This window comes from Mauremys mutica, chromosome 8 (assembly GCF_020497125.1).
Source record: "Mauremys mutica isolate MM-2020 ecotype Southern chromosome 8, ASM2049712v1, whole genome shotgun sequence".
Lineage (NCBI taxonomy): Eukaryota > Metazoa > Chordata > Testudines > Geoemydidae > Mauremys > Mauremys mutica.
In genome coordinates this window covers 109,302,182-109,316,894 of record NC_059079.1, presented here as the reverse complement: position 1 = coordinate 109,316,894, position 14,713 = coordinate 109,302,182, and the positions used below count along the sequence as shown (strand labels likewise).

Below are 14,713 nucleotides of genomic sequence, written 5' to 3'. Positions count from 1 at the left end.
CACAGCATACAGGCTATCTAGTTTCCATTCCAATTTTATCCCCTTCCTCCCCCCACTCCTGTTTTTCAATTGACTTGTTTGGTTGGGTATTTCACTCTGTTCTGCTGTTTTCTGCCCTGTTTTTTCGAATGAATTTTTGTTCAAGCTTCAGTCAAGCTTTGGAACAAACAGGATTCAGTTGCAAGTGGGAGTCAGCCAGTCCTGGGCTCACCTTCTCTCCCTGTCCCGTTCTTCCAGCAAACAAGAAGCTCAAAGAGGCATCCAGTTTGGTAGAAATACCCAGCAACCAACTGTGAACAGCCTTGATGGGAACAGCATGTATCAGGTGAGGCTCAGCTTTTGCACATTGCTACCTGCCCAGGAGCGTTTTCCCTTTACACTGAGATAAAGGACATTTATTGATGATCTCTGGACAGTGGCGCAGTCCTTGTGTACTTCACTACCGTATGGAAGGAAACCCAGGTTCTCCTTCGAATGCCCAGTGGCCTGGTATTTAATTTTATTATTTATTTTCTTGCTGCTTTGGTAGGAGATCAAAGTGCAGGTTGTAGCCATGGAATGTAGTTCTCACCAGGCTGGGAGTTCAGCAGGAGGACATAAGACATAATGCCCTTCACAATATTGGGGAGAGCAACATTCATATAGCTTCCTGATGCCGGTCGTAGTTTCTGTCTTGTGAATGGCATGATAGGCAGCATCGGAGCAAAGCCGGGAGGGAGGGGATCGGACAGGCCTGCGCAGGGCCGCCCAGAGGGGGGGGGCAAAGGGGGCAATTTGCCCCGGGCCCCGGGCTCCGCAGGGGCCCCCAAGAGAAGAGCGGAGGCTCCCGCCTCTGCCCCTCTCCTGGAGCCTCAGCGCATCAAGCGCCGAGCCTCCAGCCGAGCCCCTGAGCCCCGCCCCGATCCGAGCCGCGTGGTGAGGGGGCGGGGCTGGGAGCTCCAACGGGGCCTGAGCCCCGCCCCGCTCAGAGCGGCATGGGGAGGGGGCGGGGCAGCTGCCTCCGCTCGGCGTGGAGCTCACAGCCCCGCCCCCTCACCACGCGGCTCTGAGCGGGACGGAGCTCAGGCCCCGCCGGAGACGCGCTCGGGTAAGAGGCTGGGGCTGGGGCTGGGGCTGGGGGCTGGGGGCGGGGGGGGGGAAGTGGGACCCGCCGCCGCCGCCGCCGCCAAAGCGCAGCCCGGTCTTCGGCGGCAGGGGGCCCCTTCTGTTCCGGGACCCGCCGCCGAAGTGCCCCGAAGACCCACGGCGGGGACCCCCCCCCGCCACCGAATTACTGCCGAAGACCGGGCTGCGCTTCGGCGGCGGGTCCCGCTTCGGCGGTAATTTGGCGGCGGGGGGCTCCCGCCGCGGGTCTTCGGGGCACTTTGGCGGCGGGTCCCGGAACGGAAGGGCCTCCCGCCGCCGAAGACCCCGGGCCCCCGGAATCCTCTGGGCGGCTCTGGGCCTGCGTAGCTATGGAGGTGGTTCCTGACGATGGAGTGACCTGCACCTTTAAAGCTGCACAGAGGTGACGGGAAAGGGGAAGTGGAAGGAGAAAAGAGTTTTAATCAAATGAAAGAAGGCGGTTACTCACTCTGAGCCTGATTCCGCCTCCATTGAAGGCAACGGCACAATTCCTGCTGGCTACACAGGGTGCAGCACCGCGCCCTGTCTCACCGAGGAAAGTGGTTTCTGTGGTTTGAGCAGGGGGACCGGCCTGGAAACAAACAAGGCTGTTGCTGTGTTCAGGATGAGAGAAACTCCTCGTTCAGTGCAGTCTTGTGCTGACACACTCTGGGGCATGAAAATGGCCCTTCAGCTTGGATTTCTTTCTTGAGATATCCTTGTAATAATTTAGTGTTGTCTGTGGATTCAGCCAGTTTTCCTCCCCACCTCCCTTATATTCTGGTTATGTGGTTTTCAGAATGCAGAGAACAGAAACAAACTGCTTCTCAGGCCAGGCTGCTGAGCCATCTGCTGTGTTTTTACAACGAAAGTTTTGTGCAGCCTGAAGGTTGCACAAGTCTTGGTGTTGGCCTCCATACTTCCTCCTGGAGGAACTGTAGCCGGTAGTTCTGGGTGGAGGTCAATCCAGTGGGCCTGCCTCCACAATGACACAAGGAGCAAGGCAATGGTGGATCAGGGCTCACAGAAGTCTTACGTCTGGTCACGCCACAGGTTCTGGTGCGTATCAGAGCCTGGCCGGAACAGAATATCAGAGGTGCTGCTCCTAGACCCAGCCAGGAGAGGGTGGTTGGAGTGGCAGAAAGATCTCAAAGATTATAGAAGAGCCCAGAGGAAACCCCCTATCCAATGTGCTTCTGTCCCTTTCACAGAACAGCTGCAGCCAGTCTGGTGGGACCTTTCCCTGCTCTGCCAATGGCCAGGCTGCTCAGGGCAATAGCGGACCAAGCGGTGGGTGTGGAGGGTGAGTATGGAAACACACAGCTCCTTCTGAATGACCAAAGCAATGGCTCGAGCTGCTGTCCCACTCGAGTCCCCACCTACGGTGACAACCTGAAATCAGGCGAAGTTACAAGTTATGGCACTAACCCTTAGTGGGGAGAATAGTTCCAGCTTCTGACCCCCCAGATCTTCTCTGTCTGTCCTCCCAGAGAAATATTTCTGGCGTTAGCCGACAGCAACAATCCCCAAACAACAATGGAATAATACTAACCTAAGCTACAGTGCTTTGCGCTCTGTCGAATATTGTAGCAACTTTTAAATGCTCAGTCTCTGTCCCCCGCCATGCCCACCCTATGCCAAGGAGCCGTGTCACCACCGCGCATTGGGAAAGGCAGACAGAACTGGGCTCCAATTTCACTGATGCCAGCTATCCCCTGCAATGGTCTCTTCCTTCCGAGAGCCAGGCTCATGCTGTTCTGGAATCGCCCCATCAAACAGCAGCATGTAGAACACAGGGTCGCTGAGTTCCTATCTGGGTGGGTGCTGGGCGTTCTGACAGGTGTGCTCATTGCACTGAGTGACATCCGAGAATATTGTCACTATTGCCTTTGGCCTGAGAACTTAGCCAGTATGCGAGGCCTTGCAGGGCTGTTTCCATCTGGAGAAGACATTGACGATAAGAGTCAGGTTTACTCGTGGTGCAGTCTTGTTTCTTGCAGACATGTCCCCGCTGTCCTGTTGCCCTGACCACAAGAGAATACTGTAGCAGGCTGTTTCCTCACTCCAAAATCCCCTAGTCTGCCAGTTCAAGGGGCTCTGTGCCCAAGAAGCTTTGTCTTTCTGCCTTCTCTTTTCAGGGTCATGTTCACAACTCCCTCCTCCTCCTCCTCCTGGCTTTCTGCCTTCAGCACACAAAGCCTGCAACCAATCTGCGAGCCACTGTATTTGTAATCCGGGAAACCCCTCCACACACATGTTTTAGCTCTAACCTGACATGTGCCTTGGGCAGTCCCTTCATTGTTTGTACCTATCTCTACTCTGTAAACAAGTTTAATTGCTCCTTCCATTGAGTCTGAAAGAATACTGGGCACACCCACTGACTTCCACTCGGTCTGTGATTGTCTTTGGATCAAAGATTCCCCTGATGGAAGAAATGACCCATGCCTGCTGATAGTGGGGGTGGGGAGGGGCAAAGGGAGGGCAGCCAGCTTCCACAGTGTTACTGACCATGCTCAGTACAAGCCAAGCAGCAAATCTGAGGGGTGGGGAAGCATGTGACCCAGCATGTCTCTCCCCTCCTGCCCTCCGCCCATGAGTCACCTCTGCCTGATGGCAGCCATTCTCCTGTTTCAACGTGACCTTAATGGAGCGAATCCATATTAGGCTTTCTTTTCCAATGAGGGACCAAAGTCATTTGCCCAGTCCCCTACCCCTTAAACAGACCAGACAGAGGGAGGAAAACACAGTGAGAATGGATGGGAGCAGCTCCAGAGAAAGCTTCGTTTTAGTGCCAAGCGGGTAGGTGACCTGGAAATTGAATCCTGAAGGTGTCTGAGAGAAATCTCATGTAATAAGAACAGGCAGGAAGCTGACGTGTGTGCGTTCACCCTTGTTAGCGGCTTTACGTGCCAGGGCTACACTACAAGAAGCTCACGCTCTGCCTCTCCCTTCCTTCCAGCACGCAGCAAGGCACAGCTCAGAACGGTGGAAACTGTGGAACACAGTCTGGCAGCAACGAAAGGGAGAACCAAAGTGTTGGCAACGGCATTATCGTTCCGGTAAATCTAACTGGACAATCTCTACGTGTCTAGCTAGCGCTGGAGTCGCGAGCCATCAACCCTGGTTCGGAGCTGGGCTGCCGGGCTGATGAGGGGCCTGGGATTGAAAGGATTGGGATTGTTACCTTAGAATGGAGATGGAGAACAGGGGACATGAGAAAAGTCTCTAAACTAATGAATGGTTTAGAGAAGGTAGATTAGAGCTTCTGTTTTCCCTGTCCTCCACACAAGAACAAAGCAGGGCCGGCTCCAGGCACCAGCATTCTAAGCTGGTGCTTGGGGCGGCAATTTTCAAGGGGCGGCAGTCCCTGTTGTTTTGCCCCCAGCAGCGCACCGAATTGCCGCCGCGGACGGTGGGTGCAGTCCGTGTGCCCTTAGGGCGGCACATGCATTTCCGCGGTGGCGGCAATTCGGCAGCAGCTTCTATATTTAGCTGTCCGCGGTGGCTTCAGCTAAAATAGAAGCTGCCGCAGAAATGGCCGCTGCCGCGGAAACGCGCCTGCCGCCCTAAGGGCACACGGACTGCCCCCGCCGTCTGCGGCGGCAATTCAGCGCGCTGCTTGGGGCGGCGAAAACTGTAGAACCGGTCCTGGAACAAAGACACATTCATTGAAATGAAAAGGTGGCAAATTCAAAAAGGAAACACTTTTTCACACAATGCATAATTAGACAGTGGAACTCATTGCCACAGGAAGTCATTGAGGCCAAGAATCTAGCAAGATTCAAAGAGCTTGGTCCTTTAGGTGGATTATACGACTATCCAGCGTTATCACTAATTCTAACAAAAATTTTGGAAGAGATGTAAAACTTCATGGTTACACTAATCTTTAGCTATGAGGGACTAGGATGAGGGCTAATGTGGGGGACAGACTGCCCCTATCTGCCTGCTGTTGGATTCATAGATCTTCCTCTGAAGCATCTGGTGCTAGCCACTGTCAGAGACCGAATACTGGAGTATATGGACCTGGAGTCTGTTCAAATCTGGCAGTTCCTATGCTCCTATGTTCTATGACAAGCTCTGGGTTATGACGAACAAACCATGTTAGCGACAGCTTGGTTATATTTTCTAACAGAATTACAGAATGGAAGTGTGAAGGACATGGAGTGGCTTGTGATAAAACAGGACTTTATTGAATAACTGGAATTGGTTTGGAGAGTAAAAGCAACCACCTAGTTTTTCATGGGTCATCAGCAGGGTTAGAACCCAGGAAGTCCAGATCCAGAAGCATGGGCCCTGCCTCATGAGCAAAAGGAGCAAATTCCATTGGGGGCAGCAGTAGCAGGCTAATATGCACTTATGAGGTCCAGCCACTAGAGGGAAATTTGAGACTCCAAGGGATCTTCTTTGATAGGACTCAAATTGCCTTGGATATGAACACTGTCACATAAGGCAGATGATCTACACAATGTGTTGAGTGCAGGAAGGAGTCTAGCGGGGACCTGCAAAGGTCACAATTGTCTGGTTTAACTTCATTATTTGCATGGAAGCGGGAGCAAACAGCCCATTAATGGAATTAGCAGATGATGCTGAACGGGGAAGTCTTGTAATAACATTCTTCAGAGCAACATCCCTGGTTCTTTGTGTTCCCCAGAGCAGTCAACGATAAAATCAGAAAATGAGAATCCCTTTCCCAGCAACCGTATTAATAGCGGCAAGTTGCAGAGGGTTTAAAATATGTGGAGCTCTGCACAGTTATTATAGCGTAGAGGCTAAAAATCCCCTCTCTTCCGGATGTAACTCTCCTGCTCATTGCAAGCCTGGCCAGGTTGCACCATGTGCAGTTGCTGCCTCTTCGCACACCTCTGGCTTTGAAGTGAGCTATTGGGAGAGAGACTCTATTCTTTCTCCCACCCCTTTGTTAGGAGAGAGACAATGAGCCCCAGTGCCCTCTCCTGGCCGAAATGTGTTTGCAGGATTGGGGCCTAAGGATGTGAAAAGACTTTTGAGAAATGGCTTTTTTTGTTTTGTTTTGCCATGAGTGTTTCCCCTCAGCATGATGAATGTACATGGTAACCTGATGGCAGGGTTAACTTTACCTAAATGCTCCTGGTTTTGTGGATGCAAGGAAAGAAGAGGGACACCCGTAACTGCTCCTGTTAATCACTCACAATTACTAGTGCATGTTCACAAGCTCAGCTTGGTAAGGGTCAAAGGCTGTGTGGGTATCTGCCTGCAACATTGCTGCCTGCGGCTTAGAATCAGCTCACGTTGTGCCAGTTTTAGAGCTCTTGGAATAAAAGATGTGATGAGCTTGGCCCATCTTAGTGCTCACAAATCATTCACAAAACGAAATTAAACCAAAGTATATTTGAGTTGTAAGCAGCTGATCTGAACAAATTTCAGCCTTGTTTGCAAGCCAAGTTGGTCCACTTAATAGTCTTTATTTTGTTTGGTTGCCTGGTCACATGACCTTGTTCCTGCTCTCTGAATGGATGTCTGACATTTTTTAAATAGGAGAATAACAAAATAAGAATGACTCTCAGCGAATTCCTGACCAGTCAATATTCAGGCTACAGTCCCTGAAACTTTCAGGATTCCTGGATGTTTTTACAAATTAACCAGCATTGATTTGAATACTCACACACAATGGCCAATATGGCCCCACGAATAACGGCAATGTGAACTCACAATACCTATTTTTCAATCGTTTTTAGTGTTATTTGACAAGCTCTCATCAGTTTTTCTTTTTTGCCATCTGGTGGGTGCTGTCTCAGATGAGACAGATATCAAAGTCCTGATCCCTTGTAGGTAGAGGCCAGCAATCATCATCAGAGGTCAGTATTGAAAACACCCAGCAGTTTCTTCTACAGTAAATGATATGCAAAACAATCCCGACATGGGATGTCAGCAAAGATGAAACCTGATACATTCAGCAGTAATTGTACAGGCTTTTGCTACTCTAATAAGGGAATAACTTTGTTAGCAGGTAGCAGAAGTAGGCTGTTATGTTCTTATGTGAATTGGACCCTGAGAGAGAGCTAACACGCTGAAACGTGGTCTCAATAAAGATCAGAGAAGCTGTGGAGTGTGTTTTTGTTGTATGCAACATTGTACCCTAGTTGTTCTATGCTACTGAGGAGTGTAGTTGTAAATGAAGATGCTATGTTTTTAATCCTTCTGGGAGGATAGGTCTCAAGTTCTGTTAAATTGCAAAAAACATCTAACTGGATAAGGGTGCAAGAAACATCAGATATTATTTCACCCTCTTTTTAGATGGACTGCAGGCGAATTCTGCATGGAGTAAAGGGTGAAGCAATTATCTGCAGAAATTCCTGGGAACCCGTTTGTGGCACTGACGGAAAAACATACAGCAACAGATGTGTCTTGTGTTCGGAGATGACGTGAGTATGAGCAATGGCTTCCAATACCTTGCCTTTCTCCTGTTACAAGTGTAACGGAGTTGTCCTATTTCTCTCCTGGCTAGTGGTGCGTGGTCCTTGGTGCCTTGCCATGAAACAAACAGAGCAGAAGAGGCAAGAGCGGAAGATTAAAACAATGACAGTCAATTAAGATGCAACAAGGGTTCATGGCCCCTCCTGCCCCAGCAAATTGTGATTTTAAAAGTCCTCGTAGACTTGGAGGCCCCAGCCCAGTGCGGTGAACGTGCCAAGGACTCACCCCGGCTATGCTCCCGGGAGAGGGCGGTGGCACTGTAACTGCATGTCATTGCATACCCTTTTTCCCTTCTGCAGGAGAACTGGAAACGGCATTACAGTACGGTCTGAGGGGGAATGTGCCAACGCTGCTCCAGCAAAGGTGAGGCTGCAGTTCATATACAACGCCAGGGACTGCTCAGTGCTTCTCGTTGTCACTGACAGAAGGTAGTATTATTTGGGTTGCGGTGGAGCCTCACGGCCCCAAGCAGGGATCAGGGCCCAGCTGTACGAGGGGCTGTTCAGACATGAAGACGGAGGGTTGTCCCTGCCCCTGAAAGGAGAGGTAACATAAAACAACAGTGTGTGGACGGTAACGGGTAGTCACCGCTGCCCCACTGAGACTGCAAACACAATCTCCATCTCTGCCCCATCCTGGGTAGCTCAGAACTTGTCCCGCGGCTGCTGACTCTTCGTCCAACAGGCCCAGAATGGCTTTGACTAGCTGGATTCCCTTCAGGCCGTTTTATCCACAAAGGGCCCAGTTGTGACTCACGTTTAGAACTGGACTGCAGACCCCTCCTTCCTATACTGTCTAAGGCCTGGTCTACACTACAGGGGAAATTCGATCTAAGCTACGCAATTTGAGTTACGTGAATAGTGTAACTCAAGTCGACGTAGCTTAGAGCTACTTACTGCGGGGTCCACACTACACAGTGTCGCTCTCCCGTCGACTCCCCTGACTCTTCTCGATCCAGTGGGGTACAGGAGTCGATGGGAGAGTGATCTGCAGTCGATTTAGCGGGTCTCCGCCGATGCACCGATCTCCGCGCATCAATGCCCCGGTAAGTGTAGAGAAGCCCAGTCTTCCACCCCAAGAGAGAAAACCAGACATATTCTTCTTCAAGCTGAATATTTACATGGACATCTCCCAGACCTGACACCTGCTGACTTTCCTTCCATTCTCAAACCCACAAAGATAGCAGGGCAGGGGCGTTCTCCCAGGGTGGCCGCTCACCCCAGTATCCTGTTGTGTCATATCAACAGGCCAACTGCAGTCAGTACCCCCAAACCAAAGGGAGAGTACTGTGCACCCGGACCTCCCAGATGGTGTGTGGAACAGATGGTGTGACACACAGCAGCGAGTGTATGCTGTGCGACCGAATCCTGTGAGTACACGAATATCCTCTTTGAAGCATTTACTCCTCTGGGCAAGGCTGCTCTCCCTGCCTTTTTATAATAATATAGCTCTTATATAGTGCTCTTCTCATAGGTGGATCTCAAAGTGATAGTCTCCCCATTTCACAGATTGGTAAAATGAGGAACAGTGAGGCTAAATGACTTCTCCAAGGTCACACAGGAGATAAGTGGCAGATCCAGGAATAGAATCCTGCTCCCCTGACTCCTGGACAGCTGGATGACCCGTACCTCCCTTGTGACTTTAGTAGAGGCATTTGAGTTGAGAGGAAGCCAGCTGGGTAAATAATGAAAAAACGATTCCTTGGGTAATTCATGTGAAGATTGTTGAATAAGCGACTCATCAAATGTTCTTCAGAGCTGCTCTAGAAAGGGAGCTCTAATGAGTCAGGTAATCCCTCAAGCTGCCTGGTGGCAGGAGAAGAGTTAATTTTCCCGACTTGTTTCGTAGATTGGTTCAGTGCAGGTGATCTCCGTTTTCCCTCACTGCCAAACTCGCTACTTCTGTATTCGGTGATGCACCAGCGAAGCATGTGGGATTGATGCCATCCAGTGGCAGCTGCCCTGAGTAGAAGTTGGTTGGCTTGAGCGCTTTCCCCACTGGAGACCTTGGCACGTGTATGGTCTTGAACCCTATGGAAAGTGGATTTTTCATCCCATGGGACATGCTGATGTTTTAGTTTCTGCTCTGACTCGGAGCAGCTATTGAAACAGTTCCCCAAATGAGAAATTCTGGGACGTTTCCAGTGGGAACGGCACTCTTTGAATGCTTGGGCAGGCCATGCTGCAGGCCCTACATAGGCACTGTCCTGACCGCTCAGTCTGAGAGCGCCTCTCCTAGGGACCTGTGCCGGATTTACTGACAATACAAATACCCTGGCTCTCCTTTTCCCTCACCCCTCCAGTGCCAGATCCCCAAATGGGAATGAGTTACACTGCACAACACGCCCCTGTGATTATTCCTCTGTTTGCACAGACAGAGCAGCACCGTGGCCACGGTCATTCCGGGGGCTGCAGCTGAGCAGGGAACAGACTCCCACGTCCACATGTTAATGGGAGTTAGGCACCTAAATGCCTTTGAGGATCCAGGCACCAGTCTTGTGTTTTAATCACACGACTGGGTTCCCTTTCTTTTTAACTCCTTGAAAGTGGAACGTTCCGACAAGCGCTCCTCAGGAGCAAAGAGCTGTGGACTCAGCAGAGTCAGGAGCATGTTATGCCAAGGGGCGCAACACCTGTAGGAAAAGGGGGACATCTTAAAATCTCCTCTCAGTCGTATGCGCAGAGTCTCCAGGGCAGGAGAGACCAGAAGTGAGATTAGATTGACCAGGAGCAGCTGAAGGGAAGAGAGCAGAGCCCTTCGGTGAATCATGGCGCGTTGTGGCTGGCTTAGTTTATTTTAACTGACTCCTCACAGCAAACAAATGTCCCCAAATAGAGGAATCTCCCGTGTATTGAAAATCAGATCAGCCTCCTATGACCTTGTCTTGCTACAAACGTACCTCGGAGAGTTAAAATGAACCCATGGGAAAAGTACATTAGCTTTTGCAACCACAGGAAAAGTTGGCACAGTGAGCGCTTGGTTCTCTTTGCTCACCTTGGTGCTATTCACTGTGCTCTGTGGCACATGACTAGCGCCTTTATATAACCTCAGCTTCTTGGAAACCCTCTGATGGCCTCTCTTATTTCCTAACTGGGAGCCAACAAATAAGAATGATTCGGGTCATTGGGATTGACAGCAGTGCATGACAGCTACTGCAATTGCAGCGTAAGGAACCCTTCCTTCTTCGGAAGCAAAAATAGGGATTTAACATTTGCTACTAAAATGTAGGGGAAAGTTGCTAATGGTACCTTCCAGTATCAGAGAAGGTGTCAGAAGCCACGGTGAAGGGCCCAATGGAAGTACAGAGACATACAGATAGAGAGAATGAATCCTCCTCAGGTTGGGGAGAGATCAGACATTGTCCCAAGGAAATTGTAATAAATCCCATCTGCTGTAGTCTGAAATTAGCTAATGTGGTGGAGAGATGTGACTCCCTAGAGGAAAGTGAGCATTCATCTTGTCTAATCTCTTCCTCTGACTTTTATTTCCCCAGGAAAACGAGATCTGAGATTGGTATAAAGCACATAGGAGCGTGCGCTCAGGTTTGTCCAGCTCTTTTACTTATTAATTAAAGTGAGGCCAGATGCAAGAACAGTGCAGGTTCTCTGGGTCAAGGGCCATCGTTTTGTTCTGTGTTTGTACAGCACCTGGCACGATTCCAACCTAGTGCATGACTAGGGCCCGTAGGCACTATCGCTGTGCAGATAATTCACATTGGCAACGTACCAATGATAAGGCGCGTGTCTGCCAGACATGCCAAACCTGCGGAAAAAATGCAGAAATTGAGCTTGTTTTTGGCGTAAGTGGCTTGTGAGTTGCTTGTTGGCTAGGTTTTAGCTTGTAGCTTGTTGCTTCTTTTTTTTGATCAGCTCCGGGCAAGCAGGGGCAACAGGGGTAAGTGGGGGAGAGAGTCAGGGGTGCACGGCGGGCCCACCACAGTCCCAGACTGCACGCCGGGGGATCTAGTCACATAGAGAGTTGGGGTTCTTAGGGACTGGCTTGTTTTGAAAGGGGATTAGCTGGATTTTTGGCTTATTGTGAAACCCTCTGATGGCCTCTCTTATTTCCTAACTGGGAGCCAACAAATAAGAATGATTCGGGTCATTGGGATTGACAGCAGTGTATTAATTTACCACGTGAAAGTTGGCAAATGTGGTGTCTATCTGCTGCTACAGCCCTAAAACTACGGGGAGAGAGACAGGAAAGAATTAGAGACAGAGCAAAGAAATGGGGTTTAGATCTGGATTAAATTTAGGCTGGGGTTCAGACTGTTTTAGGGTTTTATACTACCACTCATCACCATAGTATCTGGGTGTTTTCCACGTAAAATCAATAGCGATGGAGAAGACCCTAGTGGACTTCAAGGAGTCTCTGGAACATCTCCCTTTTCGATGTCAAAACTCTGCTTGGATTAGGGTGTTTTGAAGGGAAGGGGGTGGCAGGGATTTGGGAATAAAAGGGGGTTCAGATTGTGAGTGTCACTTATTGTGGAAAGGCTTTCTGAGAGAGCAAGGCTTTGCAACATTTCTAAATGGCCAGACCCTGGATTCACCTGATCTCTTCTGAAGATTGTTGCACAGCCAGATACGCCAAATGGAGACTGCTTTGTGCCTAGCTCTCACATGCTTCACGCTGGGTTTTGTGCTCTGCCTTGTCCCAGACGAGCACATCTCTGGGTTCTTGGAGTCAATGGTGCTGTAATCCCACATGGATTAATAAATTGTTACAGCGCATCTCACTCCTACTACTGAAAACTCCAGGATTCTTTCTCTTGTCGTAAGGCATTCACTGCTTAAAAACCACACTCATGATGCTCCACATTCCCAGGTTTTCTTTTTTAACCCTTTTCTTACATGATGGAAGTGTTTACAGGGCAGCACCCAGATATTCTCAGCTCTCGTACAAAGCTGTTAGCTTTGTCGAGTCAATTTTCCCAACCAAAGACAGACAGACAGTGTAGGAAAAACGGGAAGACAGAAGTGAAAAGAAGACTAGGTGCTCCAGTTGTAAGTGAGTAACAATGATTGTTAGCTTCAGGCTGAAGTTGTGGGTACTTCCTCTAGCTGGCAGGTTCCCACTTTTCTTGACCCTGTTTTTGTAACCCACAATGTTGTTTCAATGTACAACACCGAGTGCACATTGTTAACACACCACAAACGAATGCATAAATCATAAGCCTACATGGCTAACATAACAGGGCTCATGCGTTCAGATGGTCAGTTAGACTCACCTCTTGCTCTGTGTCTCTCTTCCCAGAAGTAAAGGAGTTCAGACCACCAGCAAGTATCAAAGCAGAAGCGTGACAAAGGTACAGACAAAGATGCTCATCTCCTGCTGCTGTGACGAGGAGCCATAAAAGCACCTAGATAGATATGTCCAGATTCATAGACTCGTACATTTTTAAGCCAGAAGGGACCTTGGCAATGATCTAGGCTGGCCTCCTGCAGAACACAAACCACCGCATTTCACCCAGGGATTCTGCAGAAAGCCCAGATCTTTGCTTTGTTCATTATGGTCAGAGCACAGCACCAGAACAAGGGTTTGCAGTCCAAATCCTGCATGGTCTCTGGAGCTTGGCTGATAGACTCTGCAGGGAGCCTTGCCCTCCCCTCTGCACCCAAAGAGAGGGGCCCTGTGATGTTTCTTTGGGGGTGGTGATGGGATTTAAATGGGGACGGAGGGAATCCCTCCCCAGTACAGGTAACCAGGGCAGCTTGAGGCTGGGCCTGTGAGAGTGCCCAGGTGTGCATGGGTACTGGGGAGAAGTGAACCCCCCCAAGCGAACCATCCCAGCACCTGCAGCCACAGTGCAAGTCTTCTCAGGCCAGCTGCCCTGGGGAAGGGAGCCACAGGCTGCCTGCTTTGTGGAGCGTGTGCTGCTCCCTGGCCCCTCGCAAGGCAGGGCCGTGCCTTTGGGGCTAGATTCCCCGAGGAGTGCAGCGAGTTGGGCACTGTTTGGTTTTCCGAGGTCTCTTTAGAGAGGTTTTGTCCTCCTGAACAATGACACTAAGCGCTCTGTCTCCCTCTCTCTCCAGGGCAAGTCATGGAAGAATCGATGTTAAGCATGAAGGAAGTTGCTCTAATCCTCAGTGCTGCCAAGCCTGCCTTCGTCCTTCTCCTACACTCTCGAGGGGACAGTCCTGCACTGGCTCAGGTGTAGGGAGATGGCATTAGATGGCCCAGTCAGTCTTTTCCCAGCTCTAGCTCCTATGATTCTGTGGTCCCTCCGGGGAGTCCCATTCTCCGCTCTCCTCACGTCACTATATCTCACTGTGCTGCTTCAATAAAGTAAACTCAGCAGAAACCTGTTACTTTTCTCCACCAGGCCTCCTCTGAGGGACTTGTTTAATCAGCACTTGAGCCGCACCCTCCGCAGAAGTAGCAGATTAGGTTAGTGGATAGACCCCTCTCGGGATGGGTAGCTGGCCCTAGCTTTGCCCCTAGATGTTACTCTGGTGGTTCACATGAAGAGTCCAGGTGAGAATAAATACGCACCTGGGACTCCCAGTTCCTGTAAGTCACCTATGATGATGCCACGCCAAAAGGGAGGAAGCAGCTCTAGTGGTTACAGCGTGGCCCTGGGAGTCAGGGGCTCCGGGCTCTGCACAGATTCGTTGCGCAGCCTTTGGTAAGTGACTTTGCTCCTCTGTGACCCTGTTTCCAACATCTGCAAAAAGGAGATTAATAAAATAGTTCCCTACCTCACAGGGCTGTTGTGAGGCTTCCCTGGCTTGTGTTTGTAAAGCACTTTGAGATCTGCCGGTGACTGGCCACTATAAAACACTTTGAGATCTGCCTGTGTTAATCTTAGGGTGAGGATGATTCTTTTATTTTTGCCGTAGCAATCTTTTGTCTGACTCAGTCCGGACTGCTCCCCGACTCCTCCCTGCAGTCTGTCCTCCGGCCATTGTGGGAGCTTCCATTCTCATCCAGGGTTTGAGAGGCCCTGATTTTGGATGGAATTCAGAAGCATGAAGAGCACTAGCGAGCGGACAGCTGCTGGCTTCGCTGCAGTGTTGCAGGCTGGCCCAGGGTGCCTTTGGCTCTCCTCTTCTGGGGCAGCCAGGCTGAAATGTGTTGCACTAGGTAGGGCCATTGCAACCAGCCGACGTTTCTGGCTGTGGTGAAGGTGTAAAGGGAAGAAGTGATGCGAAGG

General features: G+C 50.3%; 1 protein-coding gene across 1 annotated transcript in view; it reads left to right on the top strand.

The window, feature by feature from the left end:
* Nucleotides 1-14,352, top strand: part of LOC123376336 (serine protease inhibitor Kazal-type 5-like) — a 28,004-nt gene extending 13,652 nt beyond the window's left edge. The window contains exons 3-11 of the mRNA XM_045028256.1: nt 238-325; nt 2,316-2,407; nt 4,064-4,163; nt 7,378-7,505; nt 7,857-7,920; nt 8,805-8,926; nt 11,051-11,099; nt 12,814-12,865; nt 13,593-14,352. Coding sequence (XP_044884191.1) covers nt 238-325; nt 2,316-2,407; nt 4,064-4,163; nt 7,378-7,505; nt 7,857-7,920; nt 8,805-8,926; nt 11,051-11,099; nt 12,814-12,819 — 649 coding nt within the window. The 3' untranslated portion in view covers nt 12,820-12,865; nt 13,593-14,352. The remainder of the gene's footprint in view (nt 1-237; nt 326-2,315; nt 2,408-4,063; nt 4,164-7,377; nt 7,506-7,856; nt 7,921-8,804; nt 8,927-11,050; nt 11,100-12,813; nt 12,866-13,592) is intronic.
* Nucleotides 14,353-14,713: the final 361 nt, after the last annotated feature.